The sequence below is a fragment of the Gekko japonicus genome, unplaced genomic scaffold (assembly GCF_001447785.1).
Source record: "Gekko japonicus isolate JY-2015 unplaced genomic scaffold, Gekko_japonicus_V1.1 scaffold794, whole genome shotgun sequence".
NCBI classification, from domain to species: Eukaryota; Metazoa; Chordata; class Lepidosauria; order Squamata; family Gekkonidae; genus Gekko; species Gekko japonicus.
In genome coordinates, this window is record NW_015164692.1 from 658,253 (window position 1) to 678,865 (window position 20,613).

At 47.0% G+C, this 20,613-nt stretch overlaps 2 protein-coding genes across 2 annotated transcripts in view; one reads left to right on the plus strand and one right to left on the minus strand.

Moving 5' to 3' along the window:
• Positions 1–9,681, minus strand: part of GPT2 (glutamic pyruvate transaminase (alanine aminotransferase) 2) — a 47,816-nt gene extending 38,135 nt beyond the window's left edge. The window contains exon 1 of the mRNA XM_015409429.1: positions 8,906–9,681. Within this exon, the coding sequence (XP_015264915.1) occupies positions 8,906–9,241 (336 nt within the window). The 5' untranslated portion in view covers positions 9,242–9,681. The remainder of the gene's footprint in view (positions 1–8,905) is intronic.
• A 7,185-nt stretch (positions 9,682–16,866) lies between these two features.
• Positions 16,867–20,613, plus strand: part of LOC107108881 (chromosome unknown open reading frame, human C16orf87) — a 19,153-nt gene continuing 15,406 nt past the window's right edge. Inside the window, exon 1 of the mRNA XM_015409418.1 lies at positions 16,867–16,981. Within this exon, the coding sequence (XP_015264904.1) occupies positions 16,916–16,981 (66 nt within the window). The 5' untranslated portion in view covers positions 16,867–16,915. The remainder of the gene's footprint in view (positions 16,982–20,613) is intronic.

The window sequence follows — 20,613 nt, forward strand, 5'->3', positions numbered from 1 at the left end:
TGCTTATCATCTTAACAGCAAATGTCTGGTGAAGATGTACTGGCATATATATATTTTTGAGACTGTAACACACGTGAACACATATGAAGAAGAAGAAGAGTTAGATTTATATCCCGCCCTTCACTCAGAGTGGCTCACAATCTCCTTCCCTTCCTTTCCCCACAACAGGCACCCTGTGAGGTAGAGAGGTTGAGAGAGCTCTGAGAGAATAGCTTTTGAGAGAACTGTGATGGACCCAAGGTCACCCAGCTGGCTGCATGTGGAGGAGTGGGGAATCAAACCTGGTTCTCCCAGATAAGAGTCCACCGCTCTTAACCACTACCTTTGGTCCATCAAGGTAAGTGTTCTCTACTCAGACCGGCAGTGGCTCTCCAGGGTCTCAGGCAGAGGTCTTTCACAACACCTACTACCAGATCCTTTTCACTGGCGATGCCGGGGAATGAACCTGGGACCCTCTGCATGCCAAGCAGATGCTCTGCCACTGACCCACAAAGCCTCCCCACACTTCTATATCGGCTGACCCCTTTCGAAGCTCACGAGAACTGATCTGAAGTGGCACTAGTTGGAGTTCAAGGGAATATTATCATCATTCCAGCCTTTAAGAAAGATCTCTTTTGGTTCAGGATATAACTAGAATTGCCATGAATCACAGTGCAATCCTAAACAGAGTTATAGCCTCCTAAGTTTATGGACTTCAATGGATTGAAAAGGGTGTAACTCTGTTTAGGACTGCATTGCCAGTGTCTAACTAGATCCTGGCTCTGGCAGAGAGGGTCAGTCTGGGTTCTACTGTTCACTGTGACCCAATGCTCCTCCATACACAAAGTCTATAACCCCTCCCTTTGACATACCCTTTTATTGTTTATACTGATTTTTAGTAGAGAACTATTCCACCATACGAGCCTTACCCACAATCTGGAATAACGTCACGCTGACACAGATTCGCTACCCCAGTGAGACCTCGGTCCTGGCTGTGCCTCGATTTAAGGACAATTGTAATTAGGAGGTCCCCCTGGCTCAGTTGCCAAAGTCAGCGAAAGTTTTTTAACATCTCCTTTAACCCCAGAGAGGAGCTGCGGTGGCTCAAGTGGTTAAGACGCTGAACTGCAGGCTGTGGAAGGTCGGTAGTTCAGCAGTTCGAGACCCAGGTGCCGCATGACGGAGTGAGCTCCCGTCTCTAGTTCCAGCTCCTGCCAACCTAGCAGTTCGAAAGCAAGAAATTGCAAGTAGATAAATAGGTACCACTTCGGTGGGAAGGGAACAGTGTTCCGTGTGCCTTGGTGTTTAGTCATGCCGGCCACATGACCACGGAAATGTCTTCGGACAGCGCTGGCTCCTCGGCTTTGAAACGGAGACAAGCACCGCAACCCTAGAGCCGGACTCGACTGGCTTTCGAGCAAGGGAGACCTTTACCTTTTTACTTAACCCCAGAGCAAAAACAGTCCAAGGCACAAAAAAATGCCTATGCTAATAAAGACATACACTTGGAAAGGCCAGAAAACAGCTCACTCTTCCCCATACGACTATGCTGCGTCATCTCAAAGGGAGGACAACCTCAGACTCAAAGTCACGGCATTCTGCAGATCCGCAACAAACCTGCTGACATGCTGGCGGTGGGAAGTGCCGTCAAGTCACAGCCGACTCATGGTGACCTGTAGGGTTTTCAAGGCAAGAGGCATCCAGGGGGCAGTGTCTCGTTGCCTTCCTCTGCATAGCAACCCTGAACTTCCTTGGTGGTCTCCCATCCAGGGCCAACCCTGCTTAATCTACCAAGGTCTGATGGCATCAGTCTAGCCTGGGACACGCTGGCCTCCCGATAAGCATATAAGGCTACCGAAATCTGTCTGGCTGAGTCTTGTCCACTCTGGTCGGCAGCATCTCTCCTGTCTCAGGCATAGAAGGCTCTTACCCAATTTGCCACCTGGTGTTCTTTGGTAGCGGAGGCCAGGACCTCCTGCACGCGAGCCCTGTGCTTCCTACAGAACCACAGCCATCCCCTTACCCGTGGTCATCTCCTGCAGGAGCGCACAGGAGCGGAGCTCCGGCAGTAAAGAGCCCAGGGGGCAGGCACATGCAACAAGCCCCGCCCCCTGCTCCCAGCAGCCCTCAGTCAGAGCAAGAAGCAGCCAGGTAAGTTGCAGAGCTCCCTCTGGCCCCCCCGGTCCAAAACAGTCCAGTGGCACCTTTAAGACCAAGTTTTATTCAGGTACAAGCTCTCCCTCCTCTGCGAGGACAGAAAAAATCTGCACGTCCCCCCCCCCATAGCTAGCAATCCAAAAGAGTCCAGTGGAGCCTGAGTGGTGGGTGTTGCCTTCTGACACACTTCCAGTGATGTCAGGGGGAGTGGCATATGCAAATAAGTTATGCTAATGAGTTATACTAATGAGCTCCTGCACCTCTTTTTCTACGAAATGACCCCTGCCCTTACCCATAAAAATTGTGGACAGGATGTACAACGGCCAAATCTTACGGAGACCACCTATTTCTTATCACCATTAACCTGCATTTGGACCGCATGATTATGAACATGGAAGACACATAGGCTGCAGTCACACACACTAAATAATCCACTTTCAATGCACTTTCCTACGGGATTTTGCCAGTTCGCACAGTAAAATCCAGTTGGAAAGTGTACGGAAAGTGGATTGAAAGCGGATCATTTCGTGTGTGTTAGCTATTCTAGGTTCACGCAAGTCAACTCTCAGTTTCCAGAGAAGAAATTTTAAACAAAATGTTGGAAACAGCGGAAATGGACAAATTAACTTTAATTTTGAAAGCACAACCGGAAAACACACTTGAAAATACATGGTCAAGATTCTACAAGTGGTTTGAAGACTATACTAAGTAAACAATATAGACATCTAAAACCTGTTAAGGATATATGAAATATAAATTTGATATTTTGCAAGTGATATTTTTAATGATATAAGGTGAAATACATAAATGTGTGATAAATTAGGCATGAGTTTGTCAAAGAAGGAATTGGAAGAATAACTCCCCCCATGTATGTTTGTTATGTCTTTAAAAATAAAAAAATATTGGGGGGGGGGACTCTCAGTTTCCACAGGGAGGCCTTTAAAAATGTCTCTTGCTATCACGATCAGAGCGCTACAATAGCTGCTAAGAGTGCAGCTCTCTGCGTAATCAAGAGCTACTCACTCAAACCATCTGAGCAAACATTTAAAAGATAATGCACGTGGCTTGAGCAAAGAATTCAAAACCAAGCAATCCAGAGAATGGTTTTTAAGAAAATATATATCCATTCCTAAAGGTTTCTTAGCCCAACGGGAATGGATTCCAGGTTAACTATGAAGACTTCCTTGGAAATGCCTGAACGAAGTTTGAGTCCAGTGGCACCTTGAAAGACCAACTTTGGACTGGACTCGGACTTTCGTTTTGAAACTCCTCGTTTGGGTAAGTGTACGCTGGAGAGCAAAAGAGGGAACTGTTATCTGCTACCCTGTTAGGTAAGGCAAGGAGAATCTCAGTTGCATCAGAGAGTAGCGGAGGCAGGTGAAAAGTAAATATTCTTTGACTGATTATATAATCGCACTTACGCAATGCCATGACATAGAAGGTGGGAGGCTGCTGTTTGTCGTGTGCTTTTTCTTTAAAGAGTTCTGAATAATTGTCTGACAACGGTACTGCAGAACAGAACACTGGCATGAATGCAGGGCTCGGTTAGGTTATGAGGCCTGGACATTTCTATTCAGGCATTCTAATTCTTCCAACTACGAAGAACATTGACTGTCCTTTCCTCAATACTGTTTGATATGCTCTCAGCCCTCCACCTCCCCCAAAAAAAGTCTGTTCAGAGGGGGACCCAATTGGTTCAATATTGCAATTGATTCATTTGAAATGTGGTGCTGGAGGAGAATTTTACAGATGCCACGGACCCACCCGAAACACAAATAAGTGGGTTCGAGAGCTAATCAGGCCTGAATTCTCCCTGGAAGCTAAAAATGACTAAACTGAGGCTGTTGTACTTGGTCACATAATGGGAAAACAAGACTCTTTGGGAAAGGCAATAATGCTTGGAAAAGTTGAGGGCCGCAGGAAAAGAGGAAGACCCAGCAGGAGATGGGAAGCCACGGACTTCGGTCCGCAAGACAGGACATTTTGGAGATCACGAATTCACAGGGCTGCTGTAAGTCAGATGCAGCCTGACAGCACTTAGCACAGAGAATAAAACACAAAGACCCTTTTTGAAAACACTGGCTGCAAACAACCGTGGTTAGGTTAAACTGCGGTTTTACTGAACTAATGCTTCGTGCAGCACACAACTGAAACTAACCATAAATCTGTTCAGAAACGCCAGTTTATCTGCTGCTGGCCAGAGCTGAGTACAGCAAGATACCTTTTTTTTTGCCACTTTGTAGCTGTGTAGGAGCTGCAGTGGCTCAAGTGGTTAAGACGCTGAACTGCAGACTGCGGAAGGTCAGTAGTTCAGCAGTTCGAGACCCGGGTGCCGCATGATGGAGTGAGCTCCCGTCTCTAGTTCCAGGAGCTCCTGCCAACCTAGCAGTTCGAAAGCAAGAAATTGCAAGTAGATAAATAGGTACCACTTCGGTGGGAAAGTGACAGCGTTCCGTGCCCCTTGGTGTTTAGTCATGCTGGCCACATGACCACGGAAACGTCTTTGGACAGCGCTGGCTCTTCGGCTTTGAAACGGAGATGAGCACCACAACCCTGGAGTCGGACTCGACTGGCTTTTGAGCAAGGGAACCTTTACCTTAGCTGTGATTTATTAATTTGGTCTCCCTAAGCAGAAGGCCTCTATTTCTTATGGGTTATTAACGCCCAGGTGGGTACAGAACTGTCAGTAGAAAGAAGCAGACTCCGAAGTGCTACTGATACAAATTATATGGTTTATTGGAAGGCATATATGAATACCATTCATGTCCTCGAAGTCCAACTGCTATAGGAATCACGGGTTTTTCTCCCTCAGGATTTGCAGGTTCATATATTTCTGTTTGCTTTGGTAGACATTTTGTAGAACATTTTTTCATTGATCTTTGTTATGTCTCTTTTCATATGCCCCTGTGTGCCACCCCACCATACAAGTCAGAATTAAGCCGGGATTCCTGCATTCAGACATAACTGGCCAGTTACTATGAGCCAAAATTCAGAAACTGAGATGTCACCTTGATGAAGAATTCCTGTTTGTGGCCAAGCCAGAACTAGAGGTCTGGCCGAGTACTTGAGCATCACACTAAACCAGAGTTCAATCAAACCATGGTTTAGTGTCATGTCTGAGTGCGGCCATTCTCTCAAAGTATTATGGAAAACCAAACACTTGTCAATATATAAAAACGCTTCATTGGTTTGAAAACAGCAGAAACTGTTTCATCCTGACCACAAACATAGTTATACAAAAGAATTCACCTCCACTTTAATGTGTTGATGGGCAGGGCAATTCTAATATCATCAAGGTAAAGGTAAAGGTTCCCTTGCGCGAAAGCCAGTCGAGTCTGACTCTAGGGTTGCGGTGCTCATCTCCATTTCAAAGCCGAAGAGCCAGCGCTGTCCGAAGACGTTTCCGTGGTCATGTGGCCGGCATGACTAAACACCAAGGCGCACTCAGCGTCTTAACCACTTGAGCCACCGCAGCTCCTAATATCATCAAATCAATGAGTAAATTCCACTGAAATCCATGGAATATAATCTAGATGGTGGATATACAACTGTTGCAGTTGCAAGAGAGGAAACCTCACTGAACTCCGTAGTTGTTTACTTCTGAGTAAAACTGCACTTCATTAAAGCCTATTGTGCTCAAGTTTCTTTATTCTAAAGGGATGAGAAGAAAAAGATTGGATCCCGCCCTTCACTACCCAAAGGAGGCTCAGAGTGGCTCACTCACAACTTTAATGCCAGTAGCTCACAAAGTAGAATTTTTGCTCACAAGACTCCACAGCTTAGTGGGAGCATTGGTTACAAGTACGTCTATTAGGGCGCGCAGGGTACGCTGGACACTTCATTTGGGAATTGCCCTCCCGATGCAACTGCCGAAATATTTTTATCAGTCGAAAGTCCCAAAACTAAGAAGAGCTCTTACTTTGGCAAGACTGAACGTTCTTCCCTCGGCAGTTTTGGAGGGCAGATATAATAAAAGTATCATACTCGAACAGAACATGCAGATGCTCGTATCATACGATCGAAACCACTGAACATATGATTATGGAGTGCCCGATATTCGATGAGTTGAGGGCTAATCTAGTCAGCCCTTTACTTAAAGATATGGAACTGCTAAATGCGCGAGCCCAGGTGTCATGGCTACTATCGGATAAGAACATAAGAGACGCCAATGTTGGATCAGGCCAAAGGCCCATCCAGTCCAACACTCTGTGTCACACAGTGGCCAGAAATTGGGCTCTTTTTGTAGCAGGAACTCCTTTGCCTATTAGGTGACACACCCCTAATGTAGCCAATCCTCCAAGAGTTTACAGAGCTCTTCTTACGGGCTACTGTAAGCTCTTGGAGGACTGGCTACATTAGGGGTGTGTCGCCTAATAGGCAAAGGAGTTCCTGCTACAAAAAGAGCCCCATCAGGAGGTCCACCAGTGGGGCCAGGACATTAGAAGCCCTCCCACTGTTGACCAATGATTGTGTCACCCTCTCAGTGGCAAAATTCATTGGCGCGGTAATCAACTATAAGAGAAATAATACTGAGTAAGGTCTTTTAAAATATTTTCCTTGGTTCTAATTTCTTCTTAAGGTGATAGCCGTATGAGCAGCACTAGATGGAGAGATAGACAGAACCACAGCAGTTCTGCTCGGCAACGCTACTGTGAGAGTGACGCACGACGAGGGCTATGAAGCACCTTGCAAATCAAAATGTAAACACTCCCCAAGTGTCATATAAATACTGTCACTTTGGCTTACCCCTGGAATCCTTCTTCCCAACTGTAACAAAGCTTTAAGTACACAAAAGCACACTTGCCCATAATTCACCCTTCCCTTTATTGGTTTCTCCCGCTGCGTGCTTCAGATTGTAAGCTCTTTGAGGGCAGAAACCTATGTTCCAATAACAGTAATACTACATAACCTACATACAGTTTCAGAGAGTAGCCAGGTTGGTCTGCCATAGAACTGGTAGATTCAACTCCAGTAGAACCCTGGAGGCCAACAAGATTTTTGGAGTTTGTGCTCTGAAGAGTCACCAGATACTCCCTTCAAGTAGCTGGCCAAGGGAGCTTTGACTCTTGAAGGCCTGTCCAGGGCTCTTTTTGTAGAAAAAGCCCAACAGGAACTCATTAGCATAATAGGCCACACCCAACAGCAGAAACTCATTAGCATATTAGGCCACACCCCGACAGCACAGCTCATTAGCATATTAGGCCACACCCCATGTTACCAGAAGTGTGGTCATCCAGCCACGCCCACCTTTTGCTTCTTATTCTGTTGACCTTGTTTGTGGCCAAAACCCAGGGGGTTTTTTGTAGCAGGAACTCCTTTGCATGTTAGGCCACACACCCCTAATGTAGCCAATCCTAAGGAGTTTCTGCTTTTGGGTATGGCCTATTATGCTAATTAGTTCCTGCTGGGCATGGCTAACTCGGGAGCCAGCCGGAACTCCATTCCTGTGCGCTCCTGCCCAAAAATAGCCCTGCCCGTTACACTCCCCCCCCCAATCCTGCTGGTCTCAAAGGCGGTCCTGGGCTCAAACACGGCTAACCTAAAAATGTTACCTAGTGGCAACAGATTACTATTTCCAAATCCTCAAGGAGCAACAGAATTCGGGAGGGAAAGTAATATACTGGAAGCAGACACCAACATATGACGGCCCCTGGCTCAGTGGCGGAGCACCTATTCGGCATGTGGAAGGTCCCATTCAATCCCTGGCATCTCCAGTTGAAAGGACCAGGCAGCAGGTGATGTGACCAAGACCCTGGAGAGCAGCTGCCACTCTGAGTAGACAATACTGACTTCGATGGACCAAAAGTCTGATGCAGTATACATCAGAGTGTCCCATTCAGGGGAAGGACCATGGCTCCGTGGTGGAGCACCTGCTTGGCACGCAGAAGGTCCCAGGTTCAACCCCCAGCACCCCCAGTTAAAAGGGATGCGAAAGACCTCAGCTGAGACCCTGGAGAGCTGCTGCCAGTCTGAGCAAGCAATACTGATCTTGATGGGCCCAGGGCCGGCTCATTCACTAGGCAATCGCCTAGAGCGAGCCGCCCTTATGGGTACCAAGCTGCACCCGCCCCTACTCTGGGAGTTTCTCGAATATTTGTATTTTTCATTCTTCCTAAAATGCATTTATTTTTGAAAATTGGTGGGCGCATGTGGGGGGTGCCAGAAGGGATCCTCGCCTAGGGTGCAAAATAAGCTGGGGCCGGCCCTGGATCATGGGCCCCTTCAGTATCAGGCAGCTTCCTGTGCCCCCCCCCCGGGGACTCCGTCCCTCAAGCCTGGGGGATCGCCAGTGCCACATTCCCCGCAGCGCCAGGGTGCCCCCGGGGTTACCGATGGGCGGAAAAGCTGCAGGAAGCAGCGCGCCTTCCTGGCGGCGCGCTCGGCCGGTCGGGTCTCTCGCTTGCCCCAAACAGGAGCCGCGGCGGCGGAGGAGTGGCCCAAGGGGGCGGCGGCCCAGGCCGGCAGCAAAACCGGCAGAAGGGGTGGTGGTGGGTGGAATTAAAGGGGGGAGGAGGGGGAAAACCCGCACTTTGGCTGCTCCAAGCCCCTGCGGCGCAATTTGGAGAGTGGCGCAATTTGGAGAGTGGCGCTTGGCCTGCGCCCCTGCCAAGCCATTCCAAGGGACGAGCCAGAGATCAGTGGCGAACCGGGGAGGAGGGAGGAAATGGGAGGGTGCCCGCGGCAAAGCAGTCTGACGCGTGCATCCCCGATCCCCTTGCCCGAGCAGCCGGCCTCTGCAGCGGCCCCAAGGCTTTCCATCCCCGCGTACCTTCCGCAGCTCCTTCTCGATCTCGCCCGCCTTCATCACGATGGGGCCCCGCACGGCGTACTCCACCGCCTTCACCTGCGGGTTCATGGACTCCAGCGTCAGGATCTTCTCCCGGGCCGGCTTCTCCTGGAGCTTCACGGCCGAGGCCTTGGCGGCGCTGTTCCAGCGCACCGGCCCCTCTCTGCCCAGCGGGCGACGGTGGGGCCCGGGGTTCCGCTGCTGCTGCTGGGTACCGGTTACCAGCGACGCCAGGAACCGCACGGCCGGCTCTTTCCTTTCCGTCCTGCAGCCCGGGAGAGCCGAGGCTTCCCTGGCGAGCCCGGAAAAGCGATGCATGCTCCTCGTTCCCCCCAAGCGAGTTTTTGTGCAAAAGGGGAAGGAAAAAAAAAATCAGGCTCCCCCTTTTAAAAAAAAGTCTTTCTCCCAAAAATATCTCCGGCAGCCGCCAGGGAGGAGCGAGCTCAAGACCTCTTCATCAGCCCAGAGGCGCGGACAAGTGCATGCTGCGATTCGCTTGGCTTGCAGCCTTTTCTTTCGCTTCTGGCAACTTGCAAGGGGGCAGAGTTTAGCACCGGCCAAAAAGGGGAGGGGACGGGGGGGCTACCCTTAATCTTACCCAATTAGCAAAGAGTCCTAATCATTGCAGCGAGCGGGTTCTCCGCAGACGCAAAAAGCCCCAGAGGAAAACGATGCGGATTCTTAAAAGCCGCCCCAACCCATTCAACTCGACGGGAGCGACACACCGTCTTCAAGTCTCGCCTTCCCACCACCGTCGGCGGGAGGTAATAGATTGCACCAACCGAAGCTTGCAGCCGCACTGCCTGGTGGGGCGGGTAGTTCTTATAAGCCCCAGGCTGCGCCAGCCCATGCCGTCAGGTGGCCAGGGAGAAAACTACTGCACCCAGAGTGCCTCCGTCCTGTCGCTCCGCCGGGGAAGATGCCTCTTCTTTGTACTGCGAGGCTGGGATGGAGAGGGATCGAGAAAGGAGTTTGGGGGGTGGGGGGGATGGGGGCGGGATGATGGGAGATCACGCCACCTTTGGGAATGGACTTTTGTTCTAGATTTGGGGGATTTACACCATACTATGTTATATTGTTATAACTACTGCGGTTAAAAAGGGAGGGTTGATTTGATGAATTTAGACGTTATCCATTCTCCTGCCAAGACTCACAATTCCAGCATGAAAAACTGCGGTCGGAGCCGGTGCAAAAACTGTTATCAGATTGGAACACATTTGAGGACTCTGTTTAGGTGGAAATTAACAACAACAAAAACAATAACAACAACAACGACGATGATGATGATGATGAAAATGAAAATAAAATTAATACGTTTGAATAATAGACCATAGAGGTGATGTACTTCAGAGATTGCAAAGTCTGTAATTCTAACACTCCCCCACCAGTCTTAGATTTGAACATTTTCCAACACACACAACCTCACCTAACCTGGATAGTCCAGGCTAGTTTAATCTGTCTCAGAACGTAAGCACGGTCTGCCCTGGTTAGTACTTGGGTGGGAGACCAGCAAGGAAGACCAGGCTAGTTACACAAACCACTGAATGTTTGTTGCCTTGGAAATCTTATGGGGGCACTATAGCTCAGTTATGACTTGATAGCACTTTCTACAGATTTTCATACACAAGCTCTCCCGATAGAAATACATATAGAGTTATCCCAAGCCTATTCAGAATCCTACTCAAGTCAAGTCTATTTAATAGGGAAAGTATTCTTTGGATTGCTTACAGTGCTTATTTCTAGAATGAAAACACGTTTGTCTTTAGGGTTCAACAAGTCTCTTCTTTAAGAGGCTTTATATAGACTTAGATAGTTTACAAGCATTTTGAAGCAGAATCTTGGTAATGCATTTACTTATTCTGTCTGTAAAGTCTGTAATTCTAACAGTCCCCCACCAGTCTTAGATTTGAACATTTTCCAACACACACAACCTCAGAACATAAGCACGGTCTGCCCTGGTTAGTACTTGGACGGGAGACCAGCAAGGAAGACCAGGCTGGTTACACAAACCACCACTGAATGTTTGTTGCCTTGGAAATCTTATGGGGGCGCTATAGCTCAGTTATGACTTGATAACACTTTCTACAGATTTTCATACACAAGCTCTCCCGATAGAAATACATATAGAGTTATCCCAAGCCTATTCAGAATCCTACTCAAGTCAAGTATATTTAATAGGGAAAGTATTCTTAGTATTGCTTACAGTGATTGTTTCTAGAATGAAAACACGTTTGTCTTTAGGGTTCAACAAGTCTCATCTTTAAGAGGCTTTATATAGACTTAGATAGTTTACAAGCATTTTGAAGCAGAATCTTGGTAATGCATTTACTTATTCTGTTTCTATTTCGTCTATGGAACTCAGAATCATGTACAGGACTAGAACCAAACCTTGTTAGTTGCAGGAAGATTGGGACGAGGGTTAAAATGCTAGCACCATGCAAAAATCCATCTGGATAGTCTTGCCTCAGTCTGTTTGCCAGTAATCTCTGATGTTTCATCAGAACTGTTTGCAGATGGTGCTGTATCCTTCGTGAAACACTGACGTAATAGTGATCTGTGTCTACCATTTTTTGAAGCTTCTTGCTGAGTATTGCACAAAGAGCTTGCTTGGGTTGAGTGAACTAAGAGACAAAAATGCATTTTTTAAAAAAACCTCTGCTTTTTGTTATCATTCCATTACAGTGTTGCAAATTTACATACTCCCAATGGTACAAGGTTGTGCACTGAAGATATACTGGCCCATTTTGGATGGCTTCTGAAATGTGCGCATGTCAGAAAAGACCTGCATCACATCTTAGGTTGTTGTTGTTGTTGTTGTTGTTGTTGTTCAGACGCACAGTGGAGTCCGACTCTTCGCGACCTCATGGACCAGATCCCGCCAGGCCTTCCTGTCTTCCGCCATCCTCTGAAGTTTGCTCAATTTCATGTTCGTTGCATCTATGACACTGTCTAACCATCTCATCCTTTGCCGTCCCCGTCTTCTTTGACCTTCAATCTTACCCAGCATCAGGGTCTTAGGTAATGCAACTTAAATATTTATTTAGATTACAAGTGTACCAATAGGAGAGTCGATATGACCTCTACTTAGTAGCCATCCAGTGCAATCCTAAACAAAGTTACAACATCCATTGAAGTCAGTGGGCTTGGCTTTGTTTAACCCTGACCTGGACAGTCCAGGCTAGCCTGATTTCATCAGATCTAGGAAGCTAAGCAGGGTTGGCCCTGGTTAGTATTTGGATGGGAGACTACCGACGAAATCCAGGGTCACAACACAGAGGCGGGTAATGGCAAATCACTTCTGTGCACATCTCTTGCCTTGAAAACTCTACAGGGTTGCCATAAATCAGCTGCAACTTGACAGCACTTTCTGCCACCACTACTCTGTACTGATACAGTCTGAGATGGACCGGGTAAAGGCAGAGGGAAAAGAGAAGTCAATAAAGTAGGAGAAAATGAACATAACAGACAATGTATTATAACACTTAAGCAAAACACGACATCAATGGAAGGTTCCCATTCCCAATAGATAAAGCTATTAGCCCCCTAAAAAGTTTGAGGTTGAAACAAAAAATTATACATAGTCAGGGGTCGTTTTGTAGAAAAAGAGCTAGGGGAACTCATTAGCATAACTCATTAGCATATGCCACACACCCTGACATCACCGGAAGTGTGTCATATGGCCACACACCCCGCCCCCAACGGTCCCGGCCGCCGCTGCCGGCCTTGCAGCTCCACTGCCGAGTCCCATGAGGGGCCCGGCGGTGGACCTGCAAGGCCGGCGGGAGTGCAAGGAAGCCCCGCAAAGGCCCTCCCTGGCCCCAGGCAGGCAGGGGTGGGGAGAGGCAGGGAGGAAGCAACTTACCCTCCCTCTTCTCCTGCCTCCTCCTGGCTGAATGAGGGCCGGAAGCGGGGCGGCCGGAAGCAGGGGGCGGGGCTTTGTCATGTGCCCCGCCCCCGTACCTCACCCGGGGGAACTGCGATCCCCCGCGATCCCCCCGAAATGACCTCTGATACATAGTCATGTTGATCTACATAAAACAATGCCAAAGCGATAGCGGTGTGATCCATTTGGCTTGGCTTTGTTTCTTGGAAGCACAGTGCGCACATAACATAACCTGGGCTAGGACAAATCTAGTAGGAGAAAACAGCATTTCATTTTGATAGATGTACCCAATAATTTAAAAATAAATCCGGTGGCTCTTATAACTAAATATGTTTATAACTAATGTTCCCGCCCCCAAACTCAAGAACCAGACTCCCACTTTTCATGTCTGTACAGCATATTTATTTTAGGGGGAGGGGTATTTTGTGTGTGTGTGTGTGTGTGTGTGTGTGTACGTGCATACTTGGAAGTCATGGCTGGCTTCTGGCAACCCCTAGTGGGAACTGGACATTCAGGGGAGTGGCTTGCTATAGCCTGTCTCTGTGTCCCAGCCCTGGTATTCTTTGGAGGTCTCCCATCCAATTACTTGCCAGGGTCGGCCCTGCTTAGCTTCCGAGGTCTGACGAGATCGGGCTTGCCTGGGCTATTCACAGCATATTTCTGTATCGTTGGCTACAGTCCTAGTTTAGAACAAAGATGCTATTTCTTCATACACAGAAGCAGGAAGGCTCTTTGAATGACATGCTGCAGCCTGCACCCAGTGTGCAGAAAGGGAGACTTGGTATTAGAGACAGGGTGTACTACCGTTTGAAAAGATAATTAGCAATGCAATCCTAGCCAGAGTTCCAGCCTTCTGATCTCATTGGCTTCAATGGCTTGAGAAGGGTACAACTCCAACTAGGACTGTGCTTTAACGATTTCAAGAACTGGGTGTGTTATTGTAACATACTTATTAATCGCATGATAAAGGTTGGGAATTTCCTGGTTCAAATCTCAGCCACGGACTTGGAAGAGAGGAAAGGCTTTTATCTAGAGTTGCCAACAACCCAGAGGGGGGGGGGAAGCATAACATGTGGAAATGGGCATTTGAAGCTTTTCGTGGCACAGGGGTAAATAACATCAGCCTGGTAAATACTATACGATTAAGCCTATGTTAAAGGGGAAGGACATTTTTTGCTCCAGGTTGATAGCTATCCTACTTTCCCCAGTTGCAGTACAAGGATAATTATCCCAGTCTCCCTGAAGAATTACAGAAGGTGTAGTGGTTAAGTGCGCGGACTCTAATCTGGGAGAACCGGGTTTGATTTCCCCACTCCTCCACTTGCACCTGGCTGCATGACCTTGGGCAAGCCGTAGTTCTGATAAGAGCTGTTCTTGAAAAAGAGCAGTTTCTGTCAGAGCTCTCTCAGCCCCGCCTACCTCCCAGGGTGTCTGTTGTGGGGAGGGGAAGGGAAAGGAGTTTGTAAGCCACTCTGAGACACCTTTGGGTAGTGAAGGGCAGGGTATAAATCCAATCTCTTCTTCTTCTACCTGCTCTTTAGGTAGCAAAGGTTTACTTCTCTTCTGCCATGTCTTCACCACAACTTGTGTGAACCATTTGGAAAAGGCATCATGCAAGAAATTGACACTGTTACATGCTGCATGTATAGGCATTCTGTCCTTGTTTATGTTGATTGATTGATTGAGTATATTCACGCACGGCATTTCCAGCTATACAGGCCCTCAAGGCAGCTAACTGTTGAAAATATAACCTTTCAAATGCTTATATTTTAAAGTTCTAGTTGTTTTTTTCTTATCTTGAAGGAAAAGGCTTACATTCTGGCAAGAGCTCAAAAAGAAGGCTGAATATACAAATTGGTTCAGTTGTTGGCCTTCTGGGGCAAACTGGTTGGCCACTGTGTGAAACAGAATGCTGGACTGGATAGACCACTGGTCTGAACCAGCAGGGCTCTTCCTGTAATTTTAATGTACAAATTAAGACTAGATAAATATACAAATATCTCAACTGATCAGCAGGGCTCTGTTTATGATGAATTATAAATTGAATGAATGAATATAATCTGAACGGATATATCAAGAGGACACAGATAGATAACCACAATGGATTCTAATGTTAGAAACAAAAACACGGAGATGATTCATCCTTTGTGGTTTAAATGCTGTTCTCTCATAACATTTGTTCTTCCATCTTTGGAAGAAGTCCCAAAAGATATAATCTGTAGAATTTATAGGATTCTCAGTTAACAATTGAGAATTCATAGAAGGGGGAAAAATTAAGGTAAAAGTGATGTAATGGGTAAAAGTTTAGAACTGGACACAACCAATGCTCCCTCTAAGCTGTGGAGTCTTGTGAGCAAAAATTCTACTTTGTGAGCTCCTGGCATTAAAGTTGTGAGCCAGCGATTTGGCTACTGCATAAATTAATTTGCTCCAGAGCTATCCTTCCTGAGCTATGACAAAAAGGTGTGAGCTGGAGGCTAAAAAACTGTGAGCTAGCTCACACTAACTCAGCTTAGAGGGAACACTGGACACAACCCATGCAGGGTCACAGTTTATTTATTTACTTCATTTTTACACTATCTTTGTCCCCAGTGAGGATCCGAAGCAACTTACATTATTCTCCTCTCCTCCATTTTATCTTTACAACACCCCTGTGAGGTAGGTTAGGCTGAGTGTGTGTGACTATTCCAAGGTTATCCAGCAAGCTTCCAGGGCAGAGAAGAGAGCTGAACCTTGGGCATTCCAGCATGCTGGCTCTCCGACTCACAGAGAGAAATCCTAAACTGGTACACACAGCAGTAATCCCCATTTAATTCAATGGCTTTCCTACTGAGGGAAGTTGATTTGCACATCCATTGTGCTTCACCTCTCCTTATCCTGGTCCTGTTGTGAATCCTGAATTCTTTGCTTTATTAAGCCGACTGCCCAGCCTGCTTGTTTAATGGAAACAAGAGATTCTTGGAATTCTCACAAACTGCGAGCATGTGCTAACTTCCTTCATTTTCTGTGCTTACTACTTGTGTTTTTATAGAGCAGCCAGCTGTGACAGCAGTTAATATATAAAAGTCATTGTCCTGGAAAGAGCAAGAGTCCAGCAGCACCTTAAAGAGTAACAAAATATGTGGCAGGTGATGGGCTTTCATGAGCCACTGCTCACTTCTATAGATAGAAAGATAGATAGATAGATGATAGACAGACAGACAGATAGATAGATAGAGGGATAAATAAGGTAAAGATATAAAGGTGTGTGTGTGCGTGTATAACATAAACAAAAGATATAAAGTTATATAAATGTATGTGTGTGTGTGTGTGTATATGGGCCGCGGGTGGCTCAGAGGTTAAGACACTGAGTTGCAGACCAGACCCCAGTGCCACCTGACAGAGTAAGCTCCCATCTCTGCCCCCAGCTTCTGCCAACCTAGCAGTTCGAAAGCAAGAAATTGCAAGTAGATAAAGAAGTACCGCTTCGGTGGGAAAGTAACAGCGTTCCGTGCGCCTCGGCATCTACTAGTCATGTTGACCACATGACCAGGAAACGTCTTCGGACAGCGCTGGCTCTTCGGCTTGGAAACAGAGATGAGCACCGCCCCCTGGCGTCGGATTCGACTGGCTTTCGAGCAAGGGAAACTTTTACATTTATATATAAAGGTATCTGCAGAAGTGAGCAGTGACTCACGAAAGCTCATACCCTAGCTGGCCTAGCACAAATGTTGTTAGTCTTTAAGGTGCTACTGGACTCTTGCTTTTTTCTGCTGCTGCTGCTGCCGCTCATCTTCATCTATTGTCCTGGAAGAATAATATCCGTATTTTTTTATCAACGATCGCCCTCCCTTAGGCGACTGAAATCGCCAGCCGTCTCTCCCCCCGCCCCCGTCCTTCTAGCCAATCCCAGCGCGGGACGACCTTGACTGTCACTTGAAGCCCCGCCCCAGTTTTGCGATTGAGAAGGCCGGGGAGAGGGAGAGGGGCGTGGCTTTGCGGGCCCAGCAACCGTTTCCTGTTTCCATTCCGGCGTCGGGCGCGAGCTTGCGGGAGATGCCGGGCGGCGGCTCGCGCTCTCCGCCTCGCCGAGCCCCGCTGGCAGCTGCAGCGGCTGCAGCCGAGGGAGCATGTCTGCAGGCCGGGCCAAGAAAGTGAAGATGGCCACCAAGTCCTGTCCGGAGTGCGACCAGCAGGTGAGCTTTGCCGAGGCGCGCAGGGCGACGGCCGGGTTTGCTTGCAGCCTGTCCTGGCGCCGGCTGCCGGTGTGGGGCAAGCGGGGGCTGCCCCGTGGCTTTGTCCGTCCTCGGTGCGAAGCTTGACTTTAGCATCCAAGCAGCCAGGTGTGCCTTTTTAGGGTCACCTGGGGGGGAATGGGCGAGGATGCAACAGCCCCTTGCGAGCTTCCACCTTGCACGGAGAATATTCAACTGGATTGGGTTGGGCACCCTGTCCCAAAAAGGAGGGGGGGTTGGCTTCTAGAACTGGGGAAAGGGCAAGTGAAATTATTCCAGTAGGTCAGGCTGAAATGTTTTGGAGCGCTAATGGAGGTTTAAGGAATTATGTCCAGGGAGGAGGAAATGTGGATTATAGATTTTTTTTGCACCCATAATTTACAGTCCTGAGCAATGTTCCCTCTAAGCTATGGAGTCTTGTGAGCAGAAATTCTACTTTGTGAGCTACTGGCATTAAAGTTGTGAGCGAGCGATTTGGCTGCTGCATAAATCAGTTTGCTTTGGAGCCATCCTTCCTGAGCTAAGACAAAAATCTGTGAGCTGGAGGCTAAAAATCTGTGAGCTAGCTCAGACCAACTCATCTTAGAGGGAACTATAAATGAAATTGATGTGCGGCACACGTAGGACAGGGGAAAGCAAGTACGTTGCCACGCAGTGCATGTTTGGTTTCTGGAACTCATTGCCACAAGATGTAGAGATGGCCACTGGTTTTAGGTGGCTTTGAAAGGGATTTAGAGACATTTGTGGCAGGTAGCTTTGATCGTCAGCTATTAACACTGGGAGCTTAATGGACTCACTGCATACAACGGTAGTGTGTATCTGTGAATGCAAGTTGTGGGGGGGGGGGCAAGGCCAAGTGGTGGCTGCTGCATTTGCACTATGCTGGTGGGTTCCCCAGGAAGCCACCTTATACTGAATCAGACCATTGATCCATCAAGGTCAGTATTGTCTACTCAGACTGGCAGCGGCTCTCTAGGGTCTCGGGCTGGGGTCTTTCGCATCACCTACTCCCTGATTCTTTCAACGGGAGATGCCAGGGATTGAATCAGGGACCTTCGGTGTCTTGAGCAGATGTGCTACCAATGAGCCATGGGCACTGTAAGGATCTGGCTGATCCCTGTTGGAAACAGGGTACTAGGCTAGGTGGCTGTTTGACTTGATCCAGCAGGGCTCTAAAATGGTGGCTTTGCATAGAGCTGGTTTACTACAGATGTTGTGGTTTTGAACAGTTTCTGCTGTGATTGTATCGCAAGAGGCAGTCGCATGGGTGACTGGAACTCTTTAAATATCAGGCTGTGGTGCTTTAGTATGTGTCCTGTCCAATTCCGCAGTGCTGTGGATATTCTGCAATAAAAGTGTCCCTCATGGCTTCCTGAGGTGTAGTCTGGGTGACAAACGGACAATAAATGGGCATAGAACGTGACTATGTTTTCTCACAAATGGGAAGGTGAATCTTCACATCATAATGGGGAGGGAGAAGAGTTGTGACTCATAAACTCCCTATCCAAGAATTAAATTGGCTTGTTACACTTCAGTTTGGATTGTACTTTAAAGAAAAGAAAAGAACTGCAGCTGCTACCGCATTTCCTGCAGATGATCCTGTTTTTCTCCTGCCCACGTTTTGCTGTCCTAGCAGCCAGTTTTGGATTTGCCAGCATTCCTGTCATCAAGAAATGCAGGATACATTTTTTTTAGTCATTGCAATGGTGTGTGGCCCACTGCTGGTCATGGTTGAGCTGAAAAAACAAACAAACCCAAAATACTGTGAGACCATGCTACTGTGGCCAAGCATACTTCCATTTCATGCTCTGTTTACATAAATGAAGCTATTGGCTTTTGTCCTGCTGAGGAGATCTGTGTTATTTATAAGCCTATATACTGCAAAACCTTAATGCAGTAGAAGCAGATGTATATTTCACATTCACTGAAGTAACTGCAAGACACTTATTTGTGCAGAGGAAACAGAAACATTTTTATTTTATTTTCTGCCATCCCAGAGTTTGATGTTGTTTGTAGATGTGGCTTTTGACGCCACACCCTCAGACTTCTCTGCTACCTTTGTTAATTGGAGTGGTCACAATGGGTCTGTGTGATTTAGTGGGTCTAGAATGCACAATTCTTCTAAATTGGCACAGAAGCAAAATGCCCAAGTTCAGTCACTCTTGGATGTATTGAGTCTAATGACCTCTGTATTTTTTTGGATAAATTTAAGATTGCTGTGCAGGGCAAGCATCTTTAACCATTGGCAATGCTGTGAGCTTCACACTTTACGTGGCAAACTTATTTGTACTGGTATTTCTTTCGGGAACATATAACATGCCTGTATGTATGACATGGACCATGCCTGGGAAATTGGTTCTGGGATATCTAAAAGACTGCTTTCTTCCATGTGTGTTTGCCTGCCTTCTGAGACCCTGCATCACCTCCCGTCTTTTTTGAAAATGAAGGGAGTAGCAAAGAGCGGGGCCTTTTCAGTTGTGGCGCACCAGTTTTGCAATGCCTTTGCCTTGCATGCCTGCCTAGTGTTGGTTCTGTTGTCATTCTGGCGTCAGGCAAAGCCTTGTTTATTCTCCCAGACTGTTTTTCTTTTTCCTTCCTCTCTGTATGATAGTTTTGATCTTAAATCTACGGGCTTTATGCCTCTTGCCAGGTATATTTTCTGCTATTTTACTGTTCTTAAAAACTGTGATATTTAGGTCTCAATTTTAATCATTTTTAAATAGGTCAGACACCTAAAAAAACAGCTTTTGGGGTAAAGAAAGGCCAGGATAAAAACATTTAATACAGAAATATATGTAGATGCATTTGTGTTGTTCACAAATTATATATCTACTGCAGGAAACACCAGGGTAAACGCAACAACCACATGTGCATTAAAATATGGCAGATGTTCTTAGCAGGAAAATTTATCTGCCCAAACTCCCCTTCACTGGATGTTCCCTCTCTAAGGATGAATAAATAGTCCTAATTTCGTTATATAATTTAATGTTTATTTTCCTTAATTCGTATTCTCTGCTTTTTGCTGTCAGATTTTGTAGATTCATTTGTATCATGTATGTGTGTATTCTAATGTGCAGTTTGGTATTTATAGGTACAATTTATTTTCAGATGTATAATATGTGTATAACGTGTTATGCTGGGTAATAGAAGCAGATGTAAGTTTGAAAATATGTATGTTTTGTGGGGGAACTTCGGTGCAAGGATAATGAAAGCCTTGGTGGGTTCGAGTCATCATCCAAGGGAGAACCAAAACCACAACAGGGACTTTACAGCTTGAAACAGTGGCAGTGAGGCAACTGGAAACCACCCTCTTCTCAAGACCGGGGATTGTTTTGTTCAGTCCAAAGGATGTACTTTGCCAAGCATGGAAAAGTTATTCAGAAGCCAGAGTGTTGGAGTGCCTGTATGATTGCCTCATGGCCCTGTAGGCCCTGGTTTCGCATGCCCCAACGAGAATCCACTCAGAGTTTGTCTTTCGAGACTCCTGTTGAAACCACCACCACACAAACACAGCCCTTGCTTTTCCTTTTCTCAACGTATGCTGAGAATTGTGTCCTTATCTTGATCTGTAACCTGCAACAACCAGGTCAAGT